At 41.0% G+C, this 27023-nt stretch overlaps 2 protein-coding genes across 4 annotated transcripts; one reads left to right on the top strand and one right to left on the bottom strand.

The window, feature by feature from the left end:
- The first annotated feature begins 4896 nt into the window (after window positions 1–4896).
- On the top strand, window positions 4897–21698 carry mpz (myelin protein zero). 3 transcript variants are annotated; one of them, XM_066723150.1, is made up of 7 exons: window positions 4897–5106; window positions 8170–8333; window positions 10154–10367; window positions 11194–11323; window positions 11863–11917; window positions 14383–14472; window positions 16560–21698. In XM_066723150.1, the coding sequence occupies exons 1-7, from the start codon at window positions 5061–5063 to the stop codon at window positions 16659–16661; spliced, it is 801 nt and encodes a 266-aa protein (XP_066579247.1). In that variant the 5' UTR covers window positions 4897–5060; the 3' UTR covers window positions 16662–21698. The 3 variants fall into 3 exon arrangements, with proteins under 3 accessions (XP_066579247.1, XP_066579249.1, XP_066579248.1); XM_066723152.1 differs by lacking the exon at window positions 14383–14472 and adding an exon at window positions 13771–13824 and having other exon boundaries at window positions 16560–16636; XM_066723151.1 differs by lacking the exon at window positions 14383–14472.
- On the bottom strand, window positions 21446–27023 carry LOC136768788 (E3 ubiquitin-protein ligase TRIM39). The gene is made up of 7 exons (XM_066723149.1): window positions 26836–27023; window positions 24891–25480; window positions 24642–24737; window positions 23574–23807; window positions 23095–23242; window positions 22828–22854; window positions 21446–22736 (listed from the first exon to the last, which is right to left on the bottom strand). Exons 2-7 carry the CDS (start codon window positions 25458–25460, stop codon window positions 22198–22200), a joined length of 1614 nt encoding a protein of 537 aa, XP_066579246.1. The 5' UTR covers window positions 25461–25480; window positions 26836–27023; the 3' UTR covers window positions 21446–22197.

Here is a 27023-nt window from a genome sequence, read left to right as displayed (position 1 = left end):
TAGGGCCGATAATCCTCTACCAAACGTGACCCAGGGTAAGCATACATTTCCTGGTCACTATAAATGAGTGACAACCAACCATTGTGCCTCAAGTATCTAATAAAATCCAGATCGAGAGGATTCTTCACGTATTCACTTACAATTGAAGCTTTTTTCCAAAGCCACTTACACGGTTCAGAAAATAAATAAAGGTAGATAAGAGAGTCAGATTGGTTTGCAGTTGTTCTTCTAAACAGAAGTGTGTGAGGGAAGCACCAAAAGGTGGCTAGACTTTGTGTAGCCCTAGTGCCCATGGGTAGTCCACTGTCCTGTGGGGCAAGAGAGACGAAAGGGAAGTCAGACACCGGGGGGAAGGCAAAACAAATTGGCCTGTAGAAGAGGAGCAGAGCAGGTGCCAGATATAAAGAAATTAGGTCAGTCTTCTACGGCCGTACACAACACATAAAGGACGCGATTCTCCAAAATGGCAAAATCAGAAACCTAATCTTAAACTTAATTTGGGTCACATAACTAACAATGTTCTTTAACATGTAACATGTTCCCCTGTTCTGTGCTTTCAAAGCTTTCCTATTGGCCCAAACAGTCATTTCACACGCCACTGGCATGTACAACACATCTATATTGTTAGACTGGAGTTCCCAAAATAGAGTGAGGGTTTCTCATGCTATACAATGAAAACTTTGCGATCATGGGTTACTCTATATATCCTTATGTATTTATTGATTTGTGGTATGTTTATGGTATATACAGTTAGGTCCATAAATATTTGGACAGTGACACAATTGTCATCATTTTGGCTATGTATGCCACCACAATGGATTTAAAAGGAAACAGTCAATATGTTCTTTAAGTGTAGACTTTCATCTTTAATTTGAAGGTAGTTATATCCAAAGTGGGTGAACAGTGTAAGAATTACACCCATTTTTATATATGGTCCCCCCAATATTAGGGGTTTAAAAGTATTTGGACAAACTAACATAATCATGAATTCAATTGTGAGTTTCCATAATTGGTTGCAAATCTTTTGCAGTCAATGACTGCCTGAAGTCTGGAACCCATAGACATCAGCAGATGCTTTGTTTCTTCCCTGGTGATTCTCTGCCAGGCCTGCACTGCAGCTGTCTTTAGTTCCTGCTTGTTCTTGGCGCATTTTGCCTTCAGTTTTGCCTTAGAAATCAAAACAAACCAATAGCAAAAACATTAGGTGTGGCCAAATCAACTATTTGGTACATTATTATTAAAACAAAAGAAGGCATTGGTGAACTCAGGAACACCAAAAGGCCCGGAAGACCATGGAAAACAACTGTGGTGGATGACAGAAGAACTAGCTAGTGTTCTTGACAAGTGGGCGAGTGCATGTGTGGCGACACCAAGGGAGCAGTACAGGTCTGACTGCTGGACCCCTACAGTGAGGGGGTCCGGAGGCTCTGTTATGCTGTGGGGGGCATTTTCCTGGCATGGTTTGGATCCATTTGTCCCCCAAGAGGGAAGGGTCACTGCAAATCATTACAAAGTTATTCTGAGTGATCACCTTTATCCTATGGTGAAACATTTCTATCCTGATGGGAGTGGTCTCTTCCAGGATGACAATGCCCCATCCACAGGGCACGAGGGTCACTGAATGGTTTGATGAGTATGAAAATTATGTGAATCATATGCTATGGCCTTCGCAGTCACCAGATCTTAACCCAATTGAACACCTATGGGACATTTTGGACTGACGTGTTAGACAGCGCTCTCTACCACCATCATCAAAACACCAAATGAGGGAAGATCTTTTGGAAGAATGGTGTTCATCCCTCCAGTAGAATCTGTGCCAAGAGCATTGAAGCTGTTCTGGTGGCTCGTGGTGCCCAACACTTTACTGAGTCACTTTATGTTGTTTTTTCCTTTAATTTGTCACCCGTCTGTACATGGTATAGCCAAATTATATACGATTGCCAAATTTGGGCATAACGGAATGTGTCCTGACCAAAATCCTTTGCCAATGTCACTTTTTCAAACAAAGAAAAATAAGGTTGAGCAATAAATCTAAAACAAATTGTCTACCAGGCCTCACCCCTTCTAGCCTGCTTCCAAGCCACCTTGTTGCCTGGAGCTAAGAGGGTCTCTGAACGAAACATCTCTAGCTTCAGTCCAATAGAAAGGTTCTGCGTTTATATGTGGCCCCTGTGTATCTGGAATGAGACAGGAGAAGAGTAGGAGAGCGCGAGGGAGGCACGGAGAAAGACCGGCATTGTCTCAGGGCATTTGAGTGAGATGCAGAGGGAGCAGGAGGCAAAGAAAGAGCCATTGACAGCGAGAACACCAGCCACACTGTCCCTCACCCTATTGTTCCCAGGAGATATCGGCAAATGACAGGAATTTGGGAGCGAAGGAGGGAGAAAGTCAGAATGAGAGATCTTTCATTGTCCACTCCTCATTCCTTCTCTCCTGTTGAAAAAAAGAAAGAAAAAAAATGGGGTGAGAAGTGAGGAAGGGAGGGTGGGGTGGAGGTGGTTATGCCCTGTCTTGGCTTAAGGCAGATTTGACTTTGCTTCTAGTGGAAATGTGATTTTTATTGTGAGCAACTGTCGTAATTATCAGTATAGGTGTACACTGATGGCAAGAATAACCCATACATCGTACTCTGAGTCCCAAATTCATGTTATTCATGTTATTTGTTGGGAGGAGGGGGGACTAATGTAAAAGGGAAACAAATGTTTTAGATCTATTTATTAGGGAGTTGCTCCTATTTGTTTTCCACGTTGGTCTGTCAGTTTTGAAGTTGGTCAATGTGTCAGAAAGAAATCTTCCAGAGAGATCTGTGTGTTAAGAACAATTGATTGTTGAACACCACTGGTTGGAATCAGTTGGAATCAGTATTGCATGGGATGCACTGTACTGTAAGAAAGGTTCAGAAAGAATAATTTATCTGATACTCAATCAAGTAAATGAAAATGCTAACTGAAATACATCACAGCAAATATATCCACTAAATATGTATTGAATTATTATTATATTATGTCCACCTTTTCTTTTGTTGAAAGACTTTCTATCATGTGACTATGCTTTGCTCACTGTGGCTGGATTGTAAAATGTCTGCAAACTCCAAACACCACCGACTTTATATCTATCCACGCCTGCATACAAGCATCAAGCCCTTCAGTGCAATAAAAATACAGTGAAGAAATAAATAAATAAGAGATACCGAAGTGCTTAAATTCTTGTGCTTAAATCAGATTTAATCTGAGCTACAGCACCCCTAGCTCCTGTGTTTAAAGTCTAGGTAGGGAAGTAGGTTTGCTTTTGATTTAATGCAGGCTGCAGTCTGGCAGGTGTTTAACTGGGTCACCATTAACTGACTAGCAATCCTTAGAGAGATAGCAACACCATTTGGAGGCACTGAGAGGCAAGAACAATTGAAGACTCAGATGGCAAGATTTATTCTTTTTTGTGTTTCGCAGGCCCAAGAAATCACATCTATGGAACTTGTGCATAACATACCCCCGTGCTTAACACTGGTGCTAAGCATGCTGCGATCAGTGAAGCAACAAAGCACATTTTTGTTTTTGCTTCTTTCTGTTCTGTCCTTCAGATGCCAATCTCACAATCTGGTATTTTGAAAATAACTTACTGGCTTTAGTACGGGGGGAGGGGGATATTTCATTGACTGGGTTTGGTGAGCATCGCTTCCAGACACCTAATAGAGATCACAGGTGGAATGAAATCCAAATGACCCTGTATAATCTGCAGAGCAAACAAAAATGCGGCAACCGCCCTCCCTCAAAATATACAAACAAACAAAGCTCTGTGTGATCGATGTTCATCCAGAGAAAGTGCCCAACACTCCTTCTCAACACCCCCCGCTCCTCAATCAACCTTTATTTGACCTTGTCTTCCATTTTATGTGTGAAACCTGAAGCATAGGACTTGTGGCATCTTATTCCTAAGGCACAATAACAGAAAACAGGGATATGTTTGTGTGGAAGCTTTTGTCAAAAGCATACAGACTATCCAGACTGAGATATAAGAGGTCAAGACAGACCTTACAAGTGAGGATAAGGTGGCTGCAAGGTCTGATTGATGCTGTATTAGTTAGTGTACCAAGCCATGTTTTAACGGGCTAACGGAATGATGTGCCCAAGGTGTGAGAGGCTTCATGCCATCTGGTCTGGTTCTGAAGTTCAGATGACATCATTGTAAAAGAGTGAGTCTTGCATTCTTCCCAAACAGAGTCCAATGTGTCTGTGAACCATCCCTCCCTTTCACCTTTTGCTTTTCAAGTTCTGCTTTGGCAGGGAAAGGTCTTAAAAATTACTCATGATAAAGAGAGCTGACTCTGCAAACACAGGTACAATACTGTACCTCCCTGGAGTGTCCTGCCCGCCTGGCGCAATGTAGGTTGTCTTCAAGGGTTTCATGGGACGCTTCAGGGAACATTGTATTTTTAATTTCCTCCCATTGGGATTTGTGCAGCTAATACTAGGACTGTTACTACTCTTGACGATCACTTGAGTAGCATTTCAACAAAGAAAACATGCCTTAAATAAAAACTAAGCATTTTAGACCATGACATATCTCACCCACCAATGGAAAAATGATCTTCACCAACAACCAAATTGATCTACACCTTATTTCCTGTTCAAATATCTCACCCGTGATTGATGTTCACTAAGTGTGCCATTACAATAGTCTCCGTACTACCTACCAGATATTTTTTTGTATCCTTTCTTTCTGTTATTTTCCTTCTGTTAGAGCAAAAGATCTGTAAAAGCTTAGAAAGAGCAAGGAGAGAGGATGGAGGGAGTGAAAGGAAAGGGGGAGGGAGAGGGAGGAGATAGAGAGAGAGTGTGAGGGAGAGGGGTGTGACTCTGTATATAAAGTAAGCCAAGAAGCTGAGAGCTTGAAGCACTTTTAGTGTAGCCCAAAGTGCTATAACTTCTTCTCCCGCCTTGTTGCCTTGCTCCAACACCCATCTATCTTTTCCTGCTGTCTGTCCCGGACTTTGAACATCGTGTGGGGGAAAACATCTTTAAAAGATTTTCTTTCTTTGTCGGTGGAGAAACTTCCAGGAAAAGATGCTAGGCTTTCTGGCCATTGCTTCCATCGCTCTACTGGGATTAGGTAAAGTATGCAATCTTACAAAGCAATCCATCATATCCGTGTTTTTCTTGGGTTCAATTTTGTTTGTGTCACTGTCCTTGTTTCGGTTGATCTGAAAGTCGAAGTTCTTCAGAACTTGTGCATCATCAGAGAAGTTTCTCTCTCAAATGCAGAAGAAGATGTTCATTAACTGTCTTCTTATACTTCTCTCCTGATTAACATGCAAAGTCAGATGTTTCTGTTTGTGCTGGTTTTGTTATGTAAAATATTGGTGATTCTTTATTGAACCAGTATTCCAGCATCACTGCATTTCTGTTTGGCACAAAAAAACGAACAGCAAAAAGAATTAAATGTATGGTTGCAGTGTATTAAGATCTCTCTTTTGAATTGAAAGCCTAGTATTGCTAGGATGGATTACTGTGGATCATTGTATTACGTCTTTGGACAAAACGAGTAGGAAGAAATTATTTTCACTTAGTGACTTAGTTTTTTCAGATTAGACATCTTCTTATCTTTTCAACTCCAACCTTAGCTGGGTGAATTCTTGTTATTGGGCTAATTCTTCATTGTTAGACTTTTTTTATTAATTCCGCTTGAGTATAATCGCACATAAGCCTATAAGCTTATTATAAAAAGCGGATTTTTAATAGCGCTGAAGGAAGGAGCATTATTAGTGGATGTGAGCGCTGGATGCAATTGTTGCCAGTGTTCCCCGCACAAGTTTAAATATAAGTCTAAATGAGTTTAGTTGGCTTATGCTTCTGTTTGGACAATTTAAGTGAGTATGCAATTCAAATCAGTGAGATGAACAACAAAATAATACAATTCATTTGGTAGGAAGGATTCAAATGCAACTGAACAAAATGTGACATATATATATATATATATATATATATATATTACATTTCTTATATCATTAAAAATACTGATGGTAGAAATCATTTATTTTAAAATATTGTACTGGAGATGCAAGAGATTGAAACTTTTATAAATTAGTTTCTATAAATAATACAACAACAATAATAATAATAAGACGAAGAAGCAGAAGAAAATGCATTCAAATGAAATGTAAGTTCTTATTGAAATGGGGATTTTAATTTCTGTATTATTGTCATCATTCCTCTGTTTGTGATCAACAACCTCTATTGGTGTTTGCATAGCTGTGTTATTTCATGGGCAGTAGAGCTGCTTTTAATATTCAACAACTAGACTGCTTTCAAAATAAAATTCAGAGGGCGATAGGTATATGTGTGCACGATATAGGGGGTGTTTATTTTCAACCTTGAATTTGAATGTGAATTTGCTGATTCTGAGTAATGGTTGCCTTTTGAACGTTTTCTAAATCTATTTTTGTCCATTACAAATGTAGCTCATCTTTCCTAAACAGATCCCTCTCATAGTAGACTGTTTATCTCGACATGGAGACTTTGCATCTTCCATTCTGCTACTGTCATCTATAAGACAATGGCCAACTGTTTAAGGGAATTACTGTTGGAAGAATTGCACTTGGGGTGCACCTGGACATTTGTATAGTAATTCATGATTGCTTGAGGGGCAGCATTGTTTGAATTCGGATTCGATATTGGCAGACATGCACACAGTGGGGCCAAGCTGTGCTCAGGACCTCTTGTTTGGTACCTGCGCTTGCAGTGCCATGGAGACATCTAGACTGAAGCACTGTCTAGTGGTGTGGGTCTTCCCCTACACAATCCTCCTGTACCTTTGCAAAACACCTGTTAGGATTCAGGCACAGGGAGTACTGATTGAAAGTGCTTATCTAATTACTTCATAGTGGGAAACGTATTCAGTCATGACTCTCATCTATATACCCGAAAGATCTTCCAGTTCATGCTTAGTTCTCAGTTTGATCCCTAACAAAATGGAAAACAGTGAATATGTGTGTTTAAACACTAGTACAGTACAGCTTCTTTTAAATGCTCTTTTGTCCACTCCTTGCTGAAAGCCAAGGCCTGGGTGATTCTGTTTTTTTCAAATCTCTTCACATTCATCCTTGCCATGCACAAACGTCTTGAAAAGCAATTAAGCCACAGCCTAATGTATTGGCATGACTTTTTATACAGCTACTAAGAAAAACATCTCTCATAGACACAGATGCATTTGTATTTGTAGTAGTTTACTCCTCCCCCCTTTTGAGATCAAATATGTTTGTGCTGTGAGTGATGCTGTGTGTGGGTTTTAATTTTTTGAAGATTCCACTGGAAGATATTTTTTCCCTCATTGTGAATTGTAGCTCAGTGGCACTTGCGACAATGCATTGAGTATACATATGTTTCAGTCAGCTGCTCACAATTGCAATAACCCCTGGGACACTGCTGTCAGGTAATGGGCTAGCTCTGAGCCGACGACTGGTAGACAGCTTTCGTAAAATACTATCAAGCTTTGGAGTCTTATATCTTTGATATGTCTTAGGCCTGGTTTAAATTTAAACAGCACACCCTCTAGCAGTAGCAAAACCCAAACCCAATTCTGTACTTGATGGGAAGACACAAGAAGCCTCTGGCAAATAGAAACACATAAGATTTGATTTGATTTATACGTCTGAAGTGCATCGTATTGTTGTGCATCAGTCTGGACCTGTAGGGTTGTGTAATACATTTTGCACTCTGTTGACAAACCTTGACTTATGTCATAGTATTTAGATATTATATCATACCCAATGCTCAATATAGAAAGTTGTAGTCAAAGATATTCCACCATCGCAAATCAGTAGACCCAGAACCTGGCAGGAAAGTGAGTCAGAAGCTGCTAAAGATATGCTAAAGAAGCACAGTGAATAGCAAGGAGAGTCAGTGTTAAATTAATCTCCGAGACGAAGAACAATGCCTGCCTTTCAAATTTCTTTGGCATGTCCAAATCATGGTGTATGTTCTTCGGACAAGTTCCCCCAGTTCACTCAAATTCTCTACCTGAGCACCAAACATGCACATGTAGGGTTCTTTATCTGAAGGGTTCGTGAGTGGAGGAAAAATTGTGTGGATGAGTGTGGTGAATTTACCATCATTGACTTACATAATGGTCACCTACTGTGCTGACCCCCTCCTTTCTCCCTCTGTCCCCCTCCAGTGCCTCAGTCCCAGGCCATAGTTGTATACACAGGCTGGGATCGCCATGCCTTGGTGGGCTCTGAGGTCCGACTCTACTGCTCCTTTTTCTCCTGGCGCTGGACCTCTGAAGATGTGACCTTCTCCTGGAGTTACAGATCTGATGGCTCGCGGGACAGCATTTCGGTGAGACTCCTTGCCACTAATACCACTCCAACCTGCCCGGAAAACCCCCGGCAATGCACCACACGCAGGTAGACAGTTGGTAGTAGTGTCCAGGGACTGGTCTTTTGGTGTAGTATAGTGGGGGCTGTGTGGATCAGGTGATAAGAGGTGTGCACCTGAGATGGAGGTTTGAATCCAAGCAGGGCTCTAACTGCAAGCACTACTTCTGTCTTCTCTCGGGCTAGATAGTAAATGTGAGTTTATGGTGTCAATCATTTCAATCAATGAGATTATTTCCCCTTATATATGTAGCTATCACTTCTGACTCTTTTGATCTGTGTGGGTGTCTATACCTAAACCCAGAGCTGGAACGAACTGAGAAACAACTTGCATACCTTTTCGACTACAATCCACCATGTTGTTTCTTTAGAACGATCCTGCTGACAGTTTTATTCTGTCCAGTGGTACTTCTTAGAGGTGAAACAACTGATCACACTCATTTTGATTTCATGCATCCACAATTGAGTCACCTACGCCTTGAGGAATATTGGAGATGCAGATCTTAAAGAGCAGGTTAAAGTCCACACCACAAGGACATTTTAAAGAACATCTGATTAAAGCCACGTTAACTATAAAACCAGGACAGGTCTTTTTAGTGCAGCTGCTATTAGTGAAACTCTGATAATAATTGTAGGGCTGACTGGCCTGTGATTAGCCACAATTCGTGCTCACAAAGCCCCTGGTGTTGATTGGCTGCTGCATCCAACTACGGACAACATCAATCGAGAGCTGAAGAAAATATCAGCTCTGGTTTGACTTTTTTAAACACATTTTTATTATAAGTAGTGGTTGGTGAAAGACTCCAGCTGGGATATTTTTGCATGACACAGTTTGTGATTCTGTAACCCCACTGTACACGTGAGCTCCCAACCCCCCCCCCCCCCCCCCCCACCTGGCACCTCTGCTGTCTTTGAGTTGTTAGTTTTAGTTTGGCTGAGACTCATTGCAATCTGGCTTGTGAATAATAGCCCCTTATCCACTGCAAAGTGAAGATAGTTTTTTTTTTTTTTTTTTGCTGCTTCCCAACCTCTGACAAGATTGAAGGCACTTCGCATTCTGGCAACAAGTAATTACATTCAAATGTGAAGAAGCTGTCATGACTGTTGCCACGTTCTTGGCAGATTGATTAATGGGGCCTGTACACCGGACTCTGGGAGGAGTGGCAGACGTCAATGTGTCTCTCTTCAGTTTGGCAGCAGGGTACAACATGTATCTTGATCTCTCTTCCTTTCTTATGTTTTATAATATTTTGCCATTGACTGATGACATATCTTGTGGCTGGGCCTTCCCTGGTCCTGTCTCTCTCCTCATTTTGTGACACATTTTGAGAAGAAGCCCACTTCATACTACAGCAATTTCAGTGACCCGTATGTCAGGTATACAAAAAAACATAAGCAAGCAGATTGTGCGTACATATTTCAATATAAAATACACTTCAGGGAAAGTACATATATATTGAAAGGCATTTTTAAATATATTTGAAGTAGAAAAAAAGTTAAAGCATTTTGGGCACATACCTATACTGAATTTTATAGGCAGTTTGCAATACAAAAGATGATATTAAACCTGTAGCATTGTAATGTTCAGCCTTGGTCGATTTTCTATCCTTTGTCCGTCCCGCCTGGCTGAGCATTTTGAATTTCCCCTCATTAGCAGTTGCTTGTGCCTTCACCTTTCCCCCTCTCCATCTGGGAAAACATCTGTTGTGTGATGAACATCTGCCATTACTTGGGATGACTCAGCTTTTCAGGTGTGTGAGCTGCTTCTCTTCCTTCCCCCAGGTCTTCCACTACACTGGAGGCATGCCATACGTGGACAACAAGGGCCCTTTCAGAGATCGTCTTGAGTTCATCGGGAATCCAAGGCGCAGGGACGGCTCTATCCTGATCCGAAACCTGGACTACAGTGACAATGGCACCTTCACCTGCGACGCCAAGAACCCCCCAGACATAGTAGGCAGACCCTCCAGCGTCCGACTGATGGTCTATGACAAAGGTGACTAATCTACCACTCACGTCATCCCTAAGGGGGAAGATGGGCACTGCCTATTCCACCGATCACATTAAAATGTCTCTCCAGCAGCCATTGGCATTACACAACATTCCTTGATATTGAGAATGCTGCAAAAATCACCTTACCTATACAGAGCGTGGTCATTTTATTATGTACACCCTCCTTTCGATGAAATAGACAGTCAGTGACAGCATCACATGATCAGACTATACTATTTAAAGTGGGACAGTATGTATCTGGGGATTGTGTGTGTTTGTGCAATTTAGAGGGAGAATGGGCAAGACAAAAGATTTAAGTGACCTTGAATGGGCCATGGTAGTTATCAGAATGGAATGAGTATGTCAGAAACAACAGTCTCATGGGTGTATTGAAAATTTTCCACATGCATAAAACAGCCGTCCTGTGGTTGAAAACAGCTCATTGATGAAAGAGGCTGACATACAAGTGGTGGTGGTGATGGTGTGATGGTGTGGGCTGGTTTTTGTGGCACACATTGGTTCCCTTGATATGAGTGGAGCAACGTTTGAATATAGGATATAGGATAGCTGAACATTGTTGCCGATCAGGTTCATCCCTTAATGGCAGCAGTGTTTCCATCTGTGAATGGGTTCTCTCAGCAGGAATAGGTCCAGGAATGTTTCCTGGAACATGACAGTGAATTCAGCTCAATCCAATTGAGCATCTGTGGGATGAGATAGAACAAGCTTTTCAGAGTAGAGATCCACCACCAAGTCAATTTGAAGGGAGGGCAACTCGCTGTGAGTTTGGTTACGTTTCCAAGATGCTATCTGATTTGTATACTCTGCAGTGCCTATCCGAGCTGGAGTCATCACAGGTGCCATCATCGGTTCAGTGTTGGGGCTTCTCATCTTGGTTGTGGCCATTTATTACCTCATGAGGTTCCTGGTGGCCCGAAGAGTCTTTAACATCAGTGTGAGGTAAGTGAACTTCCTGTGTAACTTGCCCTGCTTCTGCTGTGCTACTGCACTTCACAACTGCAAACAATTGCATTATGTTAGATTATGTTTATCATTATGTTAGATTATGTTATTATGTTTATGATTATGCGAGATCCAATCCCGTTACATTGCCCTGTATTCATATTCCCCTGTTATCAGTTTTGCTAATGTTCGCAGCCTGAAACCAAAGCTTAAAGGATTTACCAACAGTAAAACATGTCAGTCTCTGGGATTTCTCTTGGAGGAAATAAGTGGAAGAGAGGTTTAGACCCCAAGTGTAACGTGTTCGGGAACTGAACAAAGAATTTAATAAGGTTTAAACCCAAAGCCTCAGGGGAAATGCAGGTTTTGAAGTGGAGTTAGCTGATTTTTACCACTGTGATTCTAGGGGCTTTAGAGTCCACGGATGACTACAAAACTCCCTCAAGCACTCAGACTGGTAGCGAATACTAAACCAAATGATCAAGATATATATTTTTAATACATCAATAACCGTTCACTTGTTAATTTAATTACAGCAAACTGGATAAGGGGAAGAAAGGCAAGGGTAAAGAGGGATCACAACAGAGACAGGTAAGTTCACTGACTCACTGACACACAGCATCTATAGGCAAATCCCGGACCCCCGCCAATATGGTCCAGGTGAATTCACAGTACTACTACTTCAAAGCACATGGTATAAATATTCATGTTCTGCATGACCATATCAATCAGGCCAGGCTCTTAGATACCAGATCTAGTCAGCTTTGCATGATCTGTTTAATAATCTTAATAATAATATCATCATCATCATCATCATAGACTGGACTGTATTTCTCTTTTAATATGAAGAAGTCTGGCATCCCCCTATTGATAATCAACTTGGCTCACCACGAGCCACCACCTAACAGCCCTAGTACAGAGAGAAGGGAGATAGCATGCCCATCTCCACTTCAGTGTGTCCTGATAAGCCATCTAGTGCTTTATACAACGCAAGGCCCACAGCACAACATCAGAGATAAGACTTTATTGGGAGGATTAGTGCAGCTCTCACTGACACCACTGCAGGGTGCCTGCCAGCCTCTGCAAAATATAAAGGAAGCAGTGTGGAAATGTATTCACTGATAGCTTAGATTATTCTGGGTGAAGGCTGGATAGACATGATGAATTCCAATAGAATTTTTTTAAGATCTTTTGGTCATATACAAAGATTTTTGTATTCCTGTTGTATGTAAAAATCTATCTATCTATCTCTCTATATATATTGTGAACTGTTTAAGGCCATCCTTGTTGGAATACCTAAGAACACAGTTGTATTCTATCACCTGTGGTTTTAAATTCTTAACTCAAGTAACCAATGCAAGTGTGCTTTGGTATGTCCTCCCATCTTAACTTCCCCCCCGTGTCTCTTCCTGTCCTCTCACTATATGGTTTCCTCCGTCCGCCTCACCCACGGTCTAAAAACTTCCCCTGACCAAATCCCTTACTTTTGTTAGTTTCTTGTCTTGTAATGTGTTGGTTTACTGTGGTTCTAATGTTTTGTTGGTGTTAAATTTCACAGTCAGAATAAGTTCACTTCCAGAGCAATTATAATAATAATAAATACAAGAACATCGATATTTGTGTCCCATCAACAGTAAGAAATATTAGGACAATATTAGGATGTCAATGATAGTTACACAGCTACCATCCTATTTGTACCTAGTCCCCAGTAGTTCTGCAAAATGGCTACCATCTTTCATTTTTTCTTTCTTAAAAAATGTATTAATATAGAACAGTACTCATATACTGTACAGAAGCATCAGTTTTATTTACCCCAAATTACCAAGGTTATCCCATACCAAAAAGCCCTGTCTGATGACATTGATTTTTAACTGCTTAAGTGTAATGTGCTTTAGTGGTCAGAAATGATGTCACAATGAGCGATTATACTGAAAACGAGAATGAAAACAAAGTGAAAAGTACTCCTGACTCCTAATTCCCCTTCAATTATTTCTGAAAACACTTCAGTGATAGCAAAGACACACAGAGAGAGAACATTAACCTTGTGGAAATAATTGCTAACAGGGTCAGATTAGAGCATCACTGACTGCGTTTTTTTTTATATATAAATAAATGAATGAATGAAAGGATTTCTCAGAGTGTTTGAAGTTCTGGATAAAACATCTTTACAGCACATGACATCTCCGCTTATGTGTATTTCACACAAAAGAACAGAGCTGTCTGAGGAGCGATTTCCCCTGATAGGTCAACATAAAGAAGACAAAATTAAAATAAATATGCATATACAGTTTTGTGACACGTAGATAAAAACTGCCCGATTTTGAAGACAAGCAAACAGACAAGAAAACAAACAAACAAACAAACAAACAAACAACAACAAAAAATCAAATGCACCTGAAGTTCTTATGCCCACAGGAAATCTCTGGTTCACCTCTGTCTTCCAGGACTCGGAACCGCCCGTGGAGTACATTGAAGGCTCACAAAGCGAAACTGTCTAGGTACTACTGGAATTTTTGCCTTCAATTGTACTTTGTGCGTGTGTGGCTATCCAAAGTGAGGGCGAAGATGAAACAAGCAAACAAAGAGACAAACAAACAAAGGCCATAAAATAATGGGACCTCCCTGTCCCCCTGTCCCCCTACCTTTGCACCCCCCGACTCCCCACCCCTCCATTTTTTGTGGTAAAAAATCCAAATACAACGAAAAACAAACCAGCAACAAACAGACAAACAAACAAAAAACTCTAAGGGCGCATTTTGTTCCGTATTTTAGGTGTAGATGAGATTGAGTATCAGTCCCAGCCCCACGTTAGCAGTGGCGCTAGAGCAGCGAGGTTTGAAATATAGTGTAGTGAGTGTATGTCTATGTCCAGCTAATGAACCTCGGTCTAATGTTCACTAACTGTCCCCTTCCCAGTTTTTTTTTTAACGGTGTCTCCTTCCCATTCTCCTTGATCTACCTCAATCTTTCTCCTATTTAATTTTTAACTTTATTTTAAGCAGTGTCCTAGTCCCTTTGGATGGTTCTGTCAATTGCTTTTTGTCAATTTGTCACAGGAAGCAGTGTTGACAAGCCGTCCAGTCTTACCTAGATCAATGGTTCCCAAACTGGGGTTCACCTTTTGGGGTCCTCGGAGAGAGTCCAAGGTGGGTTCCCCTTTAAAAAAAAAAAAAAGAAAAAAAAAAAAACACAAGACAGAAATAATCGGAAACCCATCACCCCAAAGAGAGATCAATAAAATCGGCACTCTCTCAGATCATTATGGAGTCCCTGGGGAATTCAGTAGCATACGTCCACATGTTCCACCGAGGCTTTAAGTGAGAAAGTGTCGTCGACCTCTATCCCGATTGCAAAGGGAAGTGATCGCTCCCTCAAAGTGTGGACCTTGGGTACAGTCGTTTGGCAGTGGAATAGGTTGCGGTTTGGGCTTCAAATCAATTTTCAGTCAGACATTTAACCACTTCTGCCGGGAATCAAGGAGTTCCGTGAGAAAATCCGCCACTGCCGAGTCACGGAATTCCCCAGGGATTAAAAAAGCAAGTGTTGTCTTTAACAGAAGCACCGTAGTTGCACTCTGTGTGGGTCCACAGCACCCTGACAGCAACGCCATACAGGTTTTGTCGCTTCCTGGTCTATGTTTCAAGATGCTGGCATGTCCGTGTCATTGCGATGGCTTCCCACTGTTGAAAGTGTTGAATTTAAAAAAGGACTCCCACAACCGGAGGAGTTTGGGATACCCCTGAGCTAGCTAATACTTGGATGGGGTTTTCTTTCCAGATTATTTTGCCATTCATATCTCTCTCCCTTCTACATTGCAGGTATAACACAAAACTAACTTGCAGGCCAGTCTTGTTTGTAGCACTGGCAGAAAATCTCCATTGGTTTACCCTCAGGCCAGAAAAAAAAAAAAAAAAAAAAAAAAAATATATATATATATATATATATATATATATATATATGCGTGAAGTACAATCTCCCTCATGAATAGTATTCTTTGGTTGGGGTTTTTATGGGGTTCCCCCAATTGTTTTGTTGATTATTGAAGAATATATGAGGAGCCTCTATATTTTAAAACAAAAATAAACTGTAACTATAAGTTCATAACCCCCAGTCAATAATATAAACAAATAGAGGCCAATTTGCAATGCATTTGGAAAGATTACAGAATACAAAAACATAGTTTAAAAAATAGTAACATCAACTTAAAAAATGTTAGGGTAAATGTTTGTCTTGCATTTTTAGTCCTTAAACGGCCAGAACATCAATCAAAACAGAACTTTCAGGCACAAAAGCTGAAACCAACCTTCAGAAGGATGTTTAGCCTAGTTCAACATTTGCTCTACAGCACTGTTGGTATTTTTGGGAAACAAATTACCTGCTTTGTGGAATAAAGCAATGAAACTCAATGCAGGAATTGCCAAGAATAGGACTGAAGTTTAGGGCTGAGTTGGGTGGTGAGAATTTCCTAGAAAATGTACCCCATTGAAAGTCTATGGTCCAATAGTTTTGAAGTCTACATTAAGAGGTATTAGAATAATTCACCCTAAATGAATTCACCATAGTAGGATTCCCATGTAGCTCAACCAGTAAGGGCTCCCCCAGGGATCACAGGTTGGGCCTTAGAGTCCAGAGACCACTGGTTTACAACTTCCTATAGCGAAGGTCCACCTTGCAAAATTACGTATCACTTTGAAAGCGCAGGCTGGAGACTTTCCAATGGCGTCTCCTTCATCGTCCCTGGACCTTCATAATCTGACTGTGCAGCATTGCAGTAGAGATGCAAGTTTAGATCGGAGGCAGGGTACAGTGATGCAGTAGCTGTGTAAGGTCGTCTCTTATAATGGCGGAACCAGAGGTAGTTGTAATCAGAGTCGTCTTTTCCTTCCCAAAAATATATATAATAGCATATTATATAATGAAATCATGATAACTTATGGGAAAAACTCTACCTCTCCTGCTCCCCTCCCTATGCATCTCTTCCCACTTAATCCCGTCCTGCCTTGTTTTGGCTGCTGACTGCTACAGTTTCGGTATGAGTGGGATGTCCCCCTTCTTGTAGCCCCCCTACCCCACCCCCTCCACTCCTCTTCTATCCTCCCCTTTTCTTTCCTTTCTTATTCCCTCTTGACTAACTTGATTTCACTACTTGTTTCAGCTCTGGGGAAGGGGAGGGGGCTGGGGGGGCGGAGGGCGGGCCTGTTTCAATGATTCAACTTATCCTTATCCCACACAGGGACCAGTGCTGTATGCCACTCTGGATCAGTCCAGTAAGCTGTTGAAGGGAGTCGGATCGGACAAGAAGAAGTCGGGGGACTCAAGGAAGGATAAGAAATAGGATACGGGGAGCAGAGAGCTAGCGACAGACCAAAAGGACCAAATCAGCACCAAGAAAAAAGAGAGCAAACGGGAGAGGAAAGAGCGAGAGAAAAGGGAGAGGGAAAAGGCGGGGGAGGGGGTGGCAGGGGCAGGGGCGGATGGGAGTAAGGCGCCCAAATCTCCCAAGAGCTCCAAAGTTGTTATGACCATAGAGCTGGAGCTCCAGGGAGATGGGAAAGGAGCGGATGGCCAAGACGGGAAAGGTGAAAAGCCCCCAGAGATCCCCAAGAAATCCTCTAGCTTCCTCTCGCAACTCTCTAGCAAGCTCAGCCCCAAGAACAACGGCTAGGCCAGGACCTTTGCCCCCCAAACAAAGCCAGACCAGTTTCAAAGTTTGACAGTAAACACCAAGAGTTTTTTGTCTGTTTAACTTTTTGTGTGCGTCAACCCAATGGCATATATATTTACACAACCCTTGCAAAGAAAAGTTCGCCAGCGCCCATTTCCCGAAAAAACGTTCTAGCATAACAAACCATTTAAATTAATTTCTCTTTTTTTATCCTCCACTTCAAACACTCAGTTGCTAAACACGTCAAGATCGGAGTCATTCCAATTCTAAGCTAAATGGCAAGTGCGGAACCTGTGTCCCTCGGATGTTCCATTTCATTTTGCGTAGAGCGACGAAAACTGGAAGAGTGAGATTTTTGTTGAACACACATTTTAACAGCACATTTTAAGACAGCAGTGTCGTGGAAATTATGTTTTCGTGTTGCCCAGTTTGAATCTACCTTCTATGTGCATAGCTACCACCGTAAAAGAAAAAGTGTTGTTCCTATAGTGTTAATAATAATCTGCAGATGGTAAACCTCAATACGATGACTGTTCTTTCCTCTGGGGTCAAGTTTTCCTGGGGATACTTCAGAAAACAACTCAAAAACAGTTGTCAGACACCCCAACAATACAACTGTGAGCCTTACTTAAATGATCTAGATGAAATTAGATCTATAAGATAGTAGTAAAGTACTTTATTTAATATTATTTATTTCTTAGCAGACACTTTTATCCAGGATGTACACTTTGCTGGAAGTGGTCTATAGGAATGCAGTTCTAAGTTTGTCTTGTTATTCAGGACAAAGTGTGTGAAGTTTGCTTACAAAATCCCGGTCACACTTTAGTAATTTCTATTTCAATTTTACCAGAAACATTGAATGAGCCACATAAACATGTTTGCCCTTTACTCAAAGAGATTTGTTTGGTATTTTACATTTTAATTACTGTATTTTGTTATCTACAGATCTTTAATATTTGAAATTATTTCAGTTATTAACGATCTTTCTTCCTCTCTCTCTCTCTCTCTCTCTCTCTCTCTCTCTTTTTCTTATCTTCTGTTTCCACTTGAATTCACCCTGGCAAGATATTTTAAGCAAATATTTATACCACTTGTAACAGACGCCTGTTTCTATGAAACCAGTAATTGAACCTATTTTGGGGATACACCTGCATACTTTTTTTTCTCTAAACAGGCAAATACATTCGATAAGTTCTCATGATGAAAGTTTGATCGTGGGACCTGCCTGAAGGTGTATTTACTTGTTTTCCATTCACAGGACAAACTCGATTGATAAATTCCTCAAATTAACATGTTTAAATGACAATTCTAATTGAAAAAGACAAAATTAAAACACATAAAATACTGGTTGATATCCATTATGTTAGATTCTCAGAGTTATATTTTAAAACATGTAAATTGAAGATCAGTTGTAAAGTGTGCACTCTGCTAAGCCAGACTTTAGACACTTAACATACTAGCCCAGGAGCAATTAATTATTTTAAGATCATATCTGTTAACCACACAAGCTTCTCAAAAGAAAATCCTATTGTTTCCCTCTCATTCTTATCTGCTCATTCTTCCATCAATGAAAGATACTTTCTTTTTGAAGGGACCCAACTTCCACTCTCATTTCCATTTGGTGTGTACCCATGTCTGTAGGATCTACTATAAGTTACCATCAAAGAACTGGGACACCCAAATTAGATGTTTTATGACCAGCTTGCCTATGCCTTGTAATCAATGTCTCTACTAAGATCGGATGAAACCTCCAAGCCAGAGCTGTAAAAGCAGGCCAAAGAAACCCTGTAGTAGAGATATTAACGTGGACTACTAACTCAGAATAGGATTAGTTAGTATAAGGCAGCATATGGAAGTATGATGTAGGTGGTGAAGGGGAGGAATCTCTCTCAGAATGCATATCGGCTGTAGATCTGACAAAGTGTAATAACAGTGTAATAACAGATAATTGAAGATTATGTCATCACTGGTGCTGTGAATAATGCTAAAGGTTAAAAGTGACAGTAATTACTGCAGTTTGCATGGATTGTACATTCTGAGGGCTTTTTTTTCATATCTCTGAATGTGTTGTTCAGGAAAGGAGGTCCTCACAGCTTCACATCCACGTGGGACTGAAATGGACCTGAAATGGTCCTTAGCCCTTCAGAGATCTGTAGATTTAACTGGTGCTAGAACTCCCTCAATCCCCACTTGCCTTAGCATGACCTCCCTCTGAAGTCCCCCTGCACTGTTTGCTAGTGAACTACTTTAAAAAGAGAAGGCCAGGCAAACTGGACCAGCAGTAGCCAAGCTTGAGATCATGCAGAAACTTTCATTTCCCTGCATTCCACTGTATCCTTGCTTTGTAACCTGTCAGGAAGGTCAGTCACACTTAAAGAAGGAAATGTCTTGTACAGTTGAGGACATTTGGATGGGAGGGTCTATCCATGCTCTTTAACAATATTACTAATAAGGTATATTCTGTTAAAGCTGCCCAAAAGAACAACTGGTGCAATAGCTTTTCCACAGACTGTGAGATCACCTCTGAATTTGTTTGGGTCTGTTACCTGGAAGTGGTCAACCACAAACATCAACAGAAGACATTCAAAAACAGTGCTGTAATGAATTCCTTAATCTGCTGTACAGTCTTTCTCAGGCTTGGCTTGTTGACTACAATGCATTGAGCATATTTCTTAGATCAGATATGTAACCCCTTTTAGTCCCACTTCAGCTGCTCCCGTTTTGCTAGGACCACACTGGTTTGGGTGAGTTTGGAAAGTATCTTCTTCTGGGAACAATGTAATCGATGCAACAAGAGAATGCCAAACAGAAACCTCTGGAGAAATGTTTTGCATGCTCTTCAGAAAATGTCTATAAGGCATGGGGTTAAGGAGAGTCCAAAATATTAATGTATATATGGAAAGCTAAAACGTATTTAGAGTATTCATTTTAAAGCATGACATTTGTTCTAGGACCTGTTCCTTGACTTGAGTTGTTTACTACTTGTTTGGTAAAAGTGACTGAAAAGCAAATGAAGTCACGCTGGAAAGCGAAGTGTAAAACAGCAGCAAACAACCGAAACCACAAAGACCTTGGTGTTTACTTTAAACTTTAAACTGAAACAAGACGCCAGTGATTCATGTATATTTGATTCAAAATCTATAAGAAACTGAGTCCCATAGCCGCACATCTAGGTTATTCTGTTTATTATAGGTTTGTGAGCGATATCACTGGCGTTCCTGCAATTGGAGCTTTTCAAGTTAAGGTGTCAGATTAACTCTCTTATCTGGCCCCTCAACAGTCCCCATTCCTTATCTCTTTCACAGGTGCTCAGTCTCAATGCAAATTTCCATCCCCCTTTCAATCTATTCCAATCCGACCGTGCCCTGCACAGACACTATCTCAGTAGTACCATACCTCCCTCAACTTAAACACCAGTTGCATAGACATATATATCTTCCTTCTTACCACTGCCATATATTTCTGGCGGGTCATTGGACTGGAGGGGAAAACAGGAAAGTAATGTAAAGAGCTGTGTCTTTCTAAAGTCCATGTAAAAAAAAAAAATACAACCCCCAAAAAGCACAATAAACATGTTGAAACCCTAATTTTGCTAGCTCTCTGCCGGATGTGTAAGTAGAAATGCATGTTATAAACATAATTAATGAAAGGCCAATGTTTTATGTTTTATATATATATAAATACAAAAAAGAAAGCAGAAATGTCATTTCTGTATTTCCTTTTTTTCAACTAGAATAAGGTATCCAGGAGGCTTTGTTGTAGTGGATAATATGTTTTTAATGTATATTTTTTTGGTTTCAAATCTAGAGGACTTGATAACTGACACCACTGCCTGTGTTGGGTAGTAACCACATCTTTATTGCTTGAGAGAACTCTGGAGAAGCATATGCTTGCATCTCTGATCCCTGGTTGCAGCGTTTATCCACGTTCTTTAACAATTTTAATATTATTAATAACGTGCATATATCCTGTAAAGGCTGTCCAAAAGAACAAAAGAAAAAAGTTTACGAAAAAATGATCCTTTCAGAAAGCCAAAGTCCATTTTTACCACCAGAGGATTTATTTTTTCCAAACTGTTTTTTTTTTTTCCATTACAATAATAGTTCTGCTACTCTTGTAAAAGAAACAGCCCATGAAAGAAGATAGTGTACACACATAAACACCTTGGTGAATTCTTCTCTTGGTTCTTCTTTGTGGAACTACGGAGATCTCAGGTTCTACACAAGGCACAGGTCACCTCCATGTTGATTAAGTGTTGTTCTGGGAATATGTGAACTACTCCTCCACACAGATAGTAACAAGAAGGCAATGAAGAAAGATTTTTTTTCTTGGCTTTTAATAGTTTGTCAGTTATCAAGTATTATTGTTTTTGTTTTCTAAGGACATTGATATCACCACCTGCAAGGAAGCCTTAAGGATATCGCAGTCTTAAGATAATACATAAAGATTCAATGTCTTGAAAAAGTTTTTTTTTATTATGATTATTATGAGGATGATTATTATTATTTTATTTGTGTTCACAAGCAAAATAACTGAGGTGTTGATTGTTAAAACAAGTAAATCATTAACCCGCATTGTATTTTTCATTTTCCTTCTTGGAACACTGCTAACCTTTTCTGTTGTTCTTTCCATTGTTGTAAAATAATAAAAAAAGAAACCCTTGTAATAAGAAAAATAAAAATACAAATAAGAAATATACAAGTACAAGATGCGTCTGTTTCATGGTTCTTTCTTTTCAAAAGAGTTGAAGTGTTAGACTGGTAAACTGCTAAGCCATACACAATTGGACAGCTTTCTACATGCACATTATGCCAACTTTCACAATTAATTCTAAGTATAATATAAGGTACCAGGAGACAATAACAGATTTGGCCCCAGAAAGATTTGCTCTGAATTGCCAGAAATATCTTTTTAAAAGATAATAACAAGAGTCAACCGTTTTTGTGAAAGAGAAAATGAAATATTCTCGTTTCAGTGTATTTAGTTTTCACAGTATCCACAGTTTTCAAAGCTTTCAGGGTTTATTTCCAGGTAGAAAGTCAAATGTATTACTTTGAGACAATATTTAACAAATTCGCTGAAATGCTGAAAATTATGAAGTATTATATTCGAATAGACAAAACTGTCTCAACAGGAGTTTTATTCTGGGTTAATAAATCTACAAAAGTTAGTGAAACCGAAGATTAAAGCAGGGTTTGCAGCTGTATTATGTCTTATCACAGATAATCAGTGGGGTGGCGTTTTTCCCGCTTTGGTTGAGGCTAGGACTGAAGAGAGGGTACAGTTTCTCCGAGAAGGCGTCTTTAAAGGTAAAAATGTGCGACTCGTCCCCCACATCATAAAAGGAAACCTCCCCCCCCTCATAGTCCAAATACACCCCCACCTTCTGTGGCTTGGCGGTCAGAGAGATGAAGGTGAGGGGGTTGGTCACTGCCACGCACACCACGTCATTAAACAACGCCAGGTGCCAGTACCCGTCTTCAGGAGTAACTGTGAACTCCCCATTCCGCCTGACGGACTCTTTCACCACCCCCAGGTCCCAGTCCGTCTTCCCCCCCACTTCCACCTCCCAGTAGTGTCTCCCGGAGTCGAAACCCTCTCTGCCCAGAGCGGCGACGACTCGATCAAATCTCTGGGGATTGTCAGGCAGTGGCCGGGCCAGGAGGTTCCCGTGACTAACCTGCTTGCCGTTGGTGGAGAGAAATAGATTGGGGTGTGCGGTGTCTGGGTCCACAGAGACGTCAGCTGTGGAGTATGAAGGCCAAAGAATGAGGTCAAGGAATAAGGATAAATCTGAGGAACTGCATCTCCAGTGAGATGGCAGGAATGTACTTACTTGCATAGCGTCGTACCGTCTCCAGTTCTGAAACAAAATAGGTGGCATCATATTAGTTAACAAAATAGATACACTGGTATTTTTTACAAAATAGATTAGATAAATGAGGTTATTAAATGTTGAAATAAGACATGTAATGTATAACATAGGATCAATTCAACTAAGTTATCGTTTTGCCAAAATAATTCAATAATCCTTCCTGAGCTCAAAGGACAAGTGAAATTCCTAGAAAGTGTTCTCTGCAAAGGAAAGGATTTGAAAACCAACCTTGAGCATATAATGTGTCCAGCGTCTTATGAACTTCTTCCTTCACTGAAGACACTGCCTTTCTCACCATGCCCACGAAGAGGTCTGTGGGAACCCTGACACTGGACCAGTCTGAAGTGACTGGAGGATTACACAAGCTGGGGAATGTCTATGGTAGGAAGGACAAAGACAATTGTAAGCAACAACAGAGACCATGCTAAAGAGAAAAACACCAATCATAAAGAAGATAAGTCTTTATCTTAGCCCTTGCAGCTTTCAAAGCACCTGTACAATCTGCAGGGCTGGGGTTCTACAGAGCCAGGAGTGAATATTACCATCTTGAACCATTTAGTGGGAAACCTTGACTGAAATAAGTAAATAGCGCGACCGGAAACCAGAAGATCAAGCAGCCATCACAGGGAGCAAGTCCAAGAGCCCTTCTCTGTAGCCTTCAGGAAGCAGGAATCCATTCCAGGTGTGTGCGTGCATGCGAGCCTTACCTTTAGAAAGTGGACTCGGTTCTCTGTTTGTGCCAGCTTCTGCAGTTCATCTTTTCTCTTCAGCAACATGGCGACTTCCTGCTGCAGGTCTTTGATGAGTTGCTCTGCACGATCCTCTGCCTCTTTCTGCTTTTCCTTGATCCTCTTGATGGTCACGTCGTGACTCCTCTCGATGGAGAGCAGGAGCTGGGTGAAGACACGGTGACTGTCCTCAATTTCACTCTTGGCAGATCTCTGTTGGGACAAGGACCAACATTGAGGGGAGAAGGGAGAATAGAGGAATGCATTCAATTCATTTGAATGTGCCATCACCTGTATCGAGATATGCATTATAAAAATGTGATTTATTAACATCACACACACACATACTTCTCTCTATAAAATGTATACATAACAGCTTAAAGATTTAAAATTACATTAGTCTGCTTGTTCTTATTCTTATTCAGACATGAATTCTGAAGGGCTTTGTTCATTATGTTCTAAGACTTGTATTCAGAGAGGGAGAAAAAAAAAAAGTACTAGTTCCTAAAATAACTCTGTAGACTGCACTTTGTAAAGAGATTTGATTGCAAAAAAGGATGGGGGGGGGGTTGCAGAAATGTTCTCTATTGTTACTCTCTGTATATATGATGTATTAGGATTCTTTGCATTTCTGTATCAGAGGAAACTGCACGGAATTGTAAGCCAGGGGCCTTCAACACGATTCCTTCAGTGCCACAATGGCTTCTGGGATTTGTTCCAGCCGAAGCCCTCAATTACATAATTAGCCCAGTTCTTTTACCAATTAGACAGAGAAAAAATTAAGTCTTACACATTTCATGGCTTAAAAGATTCTTCTGAATTAACTTCCTGGAAGAAATTGTAGCTTTTGGAGGAGTATAGTGTTCTTGTGCATCCAGTTATCAGCTAATTGGACCAATTAAGTTACTAGGGGCAGGGTTGTCTCACAGGGCAGAATACAGTACAGAGTGTCTGAAACCCCTGTTATAGGATCACTTCCAGGCTTGATGCAAAGCCAGCGCAGGGGGCCAAAGCAGTCAGGCAGTACGGGCAGCCAACCTCACTCACCCTGCTGACACTGACAGACTCCAAGATCTTATCCACCTTCCTCAGTCTCTCCCGGAGCAGGCACTGCACTTCTTTCACCGAGTCTCCCAGCTGCATCTGAAGAAAACAGATAAAGAGGGATGTTTCTTCCAGATGTGCGTAGATGGGATATTCAGCTACGGTCTCTCTCTCTCTCTCTCTCTCTCTCATCCCACTGGAGCACTAAGGTATCCAAGAACAGGAGAAAAGCCCATCTCCCTCGAGCCCTACCTTCTTCTTCGTCCACTCCTCCTCCACGGGCACGGTCTCGTGGGTCTTGTGCTGGGACTCTACGCACAGGAAGCACACGCACATCTGGTCACTGCGGCAGAACAGCTCCAGGGACCTCTGATGCTCTCCGCACATGTGGGCCTGTAGGTCTTCAAGCGGCCGGACCAGCTTGTGCCGGGGCAGCCGGACGTTGTGGGCTTTGAGGTGCTTCTCGCAGTAGGAGGCCATGCAGAAGAGGCAGGTGTTGACCGCTCTAGTGGGGCTCTCTGTGCAGAAATCACATGCCACTTCCCCGGGCTTCATGGCTCGCTCTTCCTGACTGGCCACCTGCATGCTCTTCATCTGGTCTGTGATCTCTTGCAGGATCTTGTTCACTCCCAGTTCGGGTCTCTTGGGAAATAATTTCTTGCACAAGGGGCACTGGTGGACATCACAGAGGTGCCAGTAGTTTTCCAGACACTCTAGGCAGAAGCTGTGGCCGCAGGGAGTGGTGACCGGCTGGATCAGCGTGTCCAAGCATATCGAGCACTGGAACTGTTTCTCGGAGAGGACAAACCCAGATTCGGCCATTTCTGAGGTTGAAAGGATACCTGAATATCAGGGGAAAAAACTAACAATTGATTCAGTAGTACAAATTTGTAGAACTCACAAGCCATTTTAAATGATCTAGAACTGAATGGCACAAAGAACCATAAAATAAGTATCCTATACTCTTGTGTAGCAACTCAGGCAGCTGCCCTGCCATCAATTAGACTGAAGCTAAAGAGTGCTGTCTCCTAGCAGTCCTGTGATTGACTGAGTGAAAGGCATGAAAATGCAGCAGAATCCCTTGTTCTCATTGGACATCCAACTACTCAATCACGCCCCCTTAGCCAATCAGGTGTACTACATCCTGCCATATTAAAGGCTGATTTATGTATTTAGGTGTACTTATTTATTTGTGTAGTTGATTGTCTGCTGTGCTGAATGCATTGTAGCTCACTTTCCTTTTCTGTTCAGTACTGACACCAGTCATTTTCTTTCTCGTTCATTAAAAATGTTTTAAAACAATATATAAACAACTTCACCCATCCATTTCAATTTTACAAAATAACTATTTGTTTGTGGCTAAACCCCCCTAAAGAGATGTATATGTATGTATATATATATATATATATATATATATATATATATATATATATATATATATATATATATATATATATATATATACTATAGTTCAGTGTAATTCATAAGTGACTGGTAAATCATTCATACAATGCCATTAATGTACCATTAATATAATAAAGATTTGAAACAAAAAAATTTCTTTAGTTTAGTTTTTTTAACAATCATATACAGATCTGGAAAAAATGAAGAGATCACTGCAAAATTATGTTTATCTGGTTTAACTATTTATAGGTATGTGTTTGGGTAAAATGAACAATTTTGTTTTATTCTATAAACTACTGACAACATTTCCAAATTAAAAAAAAATATATATAAATGCAATGGAATGGCTGCCATACATGTAAAAATGCTGATTTAAGAAGAAAACAAAACGCAGAGGTCTCTTAATTTTACCCAGAGCTGCATTTCTGCTCACCAAACATTTATTAATGACACCCTAATATAAAGTGTTAGTACGTATGTAACAATTAAGGTCCGCTAACACTCGCACATGCGCACACACACCACTGCTACAGATGCAATTCTCAACATTGCTCTAACGGCACAGGAGGGCAGCACAGTGCCGAAAGACTGCGCTGAGGGCTGCAAAACAAATGCGTAGCAAACTGCATATAAACAATGTCAGCCCCTGGGACAGTAAAGTGGCGCACACATCAGTAATGCAGGCCAGGCCTTGCACACACACGGCCTGTATCCCAGCTGCACTTTGACACTGACCAGGCTATCAGGCTGTACTTTGGACAGCTGTTAACAGCAAGTTGACAGGGCTACTTACTGCCTCTCCCGACTGGCTCCTCAGCCCAGTGATCATGGGTAGCAGACGAGCTCTGATGTGATGCCAGCTGACGTGAAATGCAGGCTTTTTAAATGCCTTGCTTAAAAAAGACAGGACATCACTGTAATAACTTACCAGTGACAGCCTGCAATTCTCACTTTCACTTCTGCACAGAGACGTGTCCCGAC

The sequence above is a fragment of the Amia ocellicauda genome, chromosome 14 (assembly GCF_036373705.1).
Source record: "Amia ocellicauda isolate fAmiCal2 chromosome 14, fAmiCal2.hap1, whole genome shotgun sequence".
NCBI classification, from domain to species: Eukaryota; Metazoa; Chordata; class Actinopteri; order Amiiformes; family Amiidae; genus Amia; species Amia ocellicauda.
Note: the sequence above shows the minus strand (reverse complement) of the source record. Positions and strands in the feature narration are given on the sequence as shown.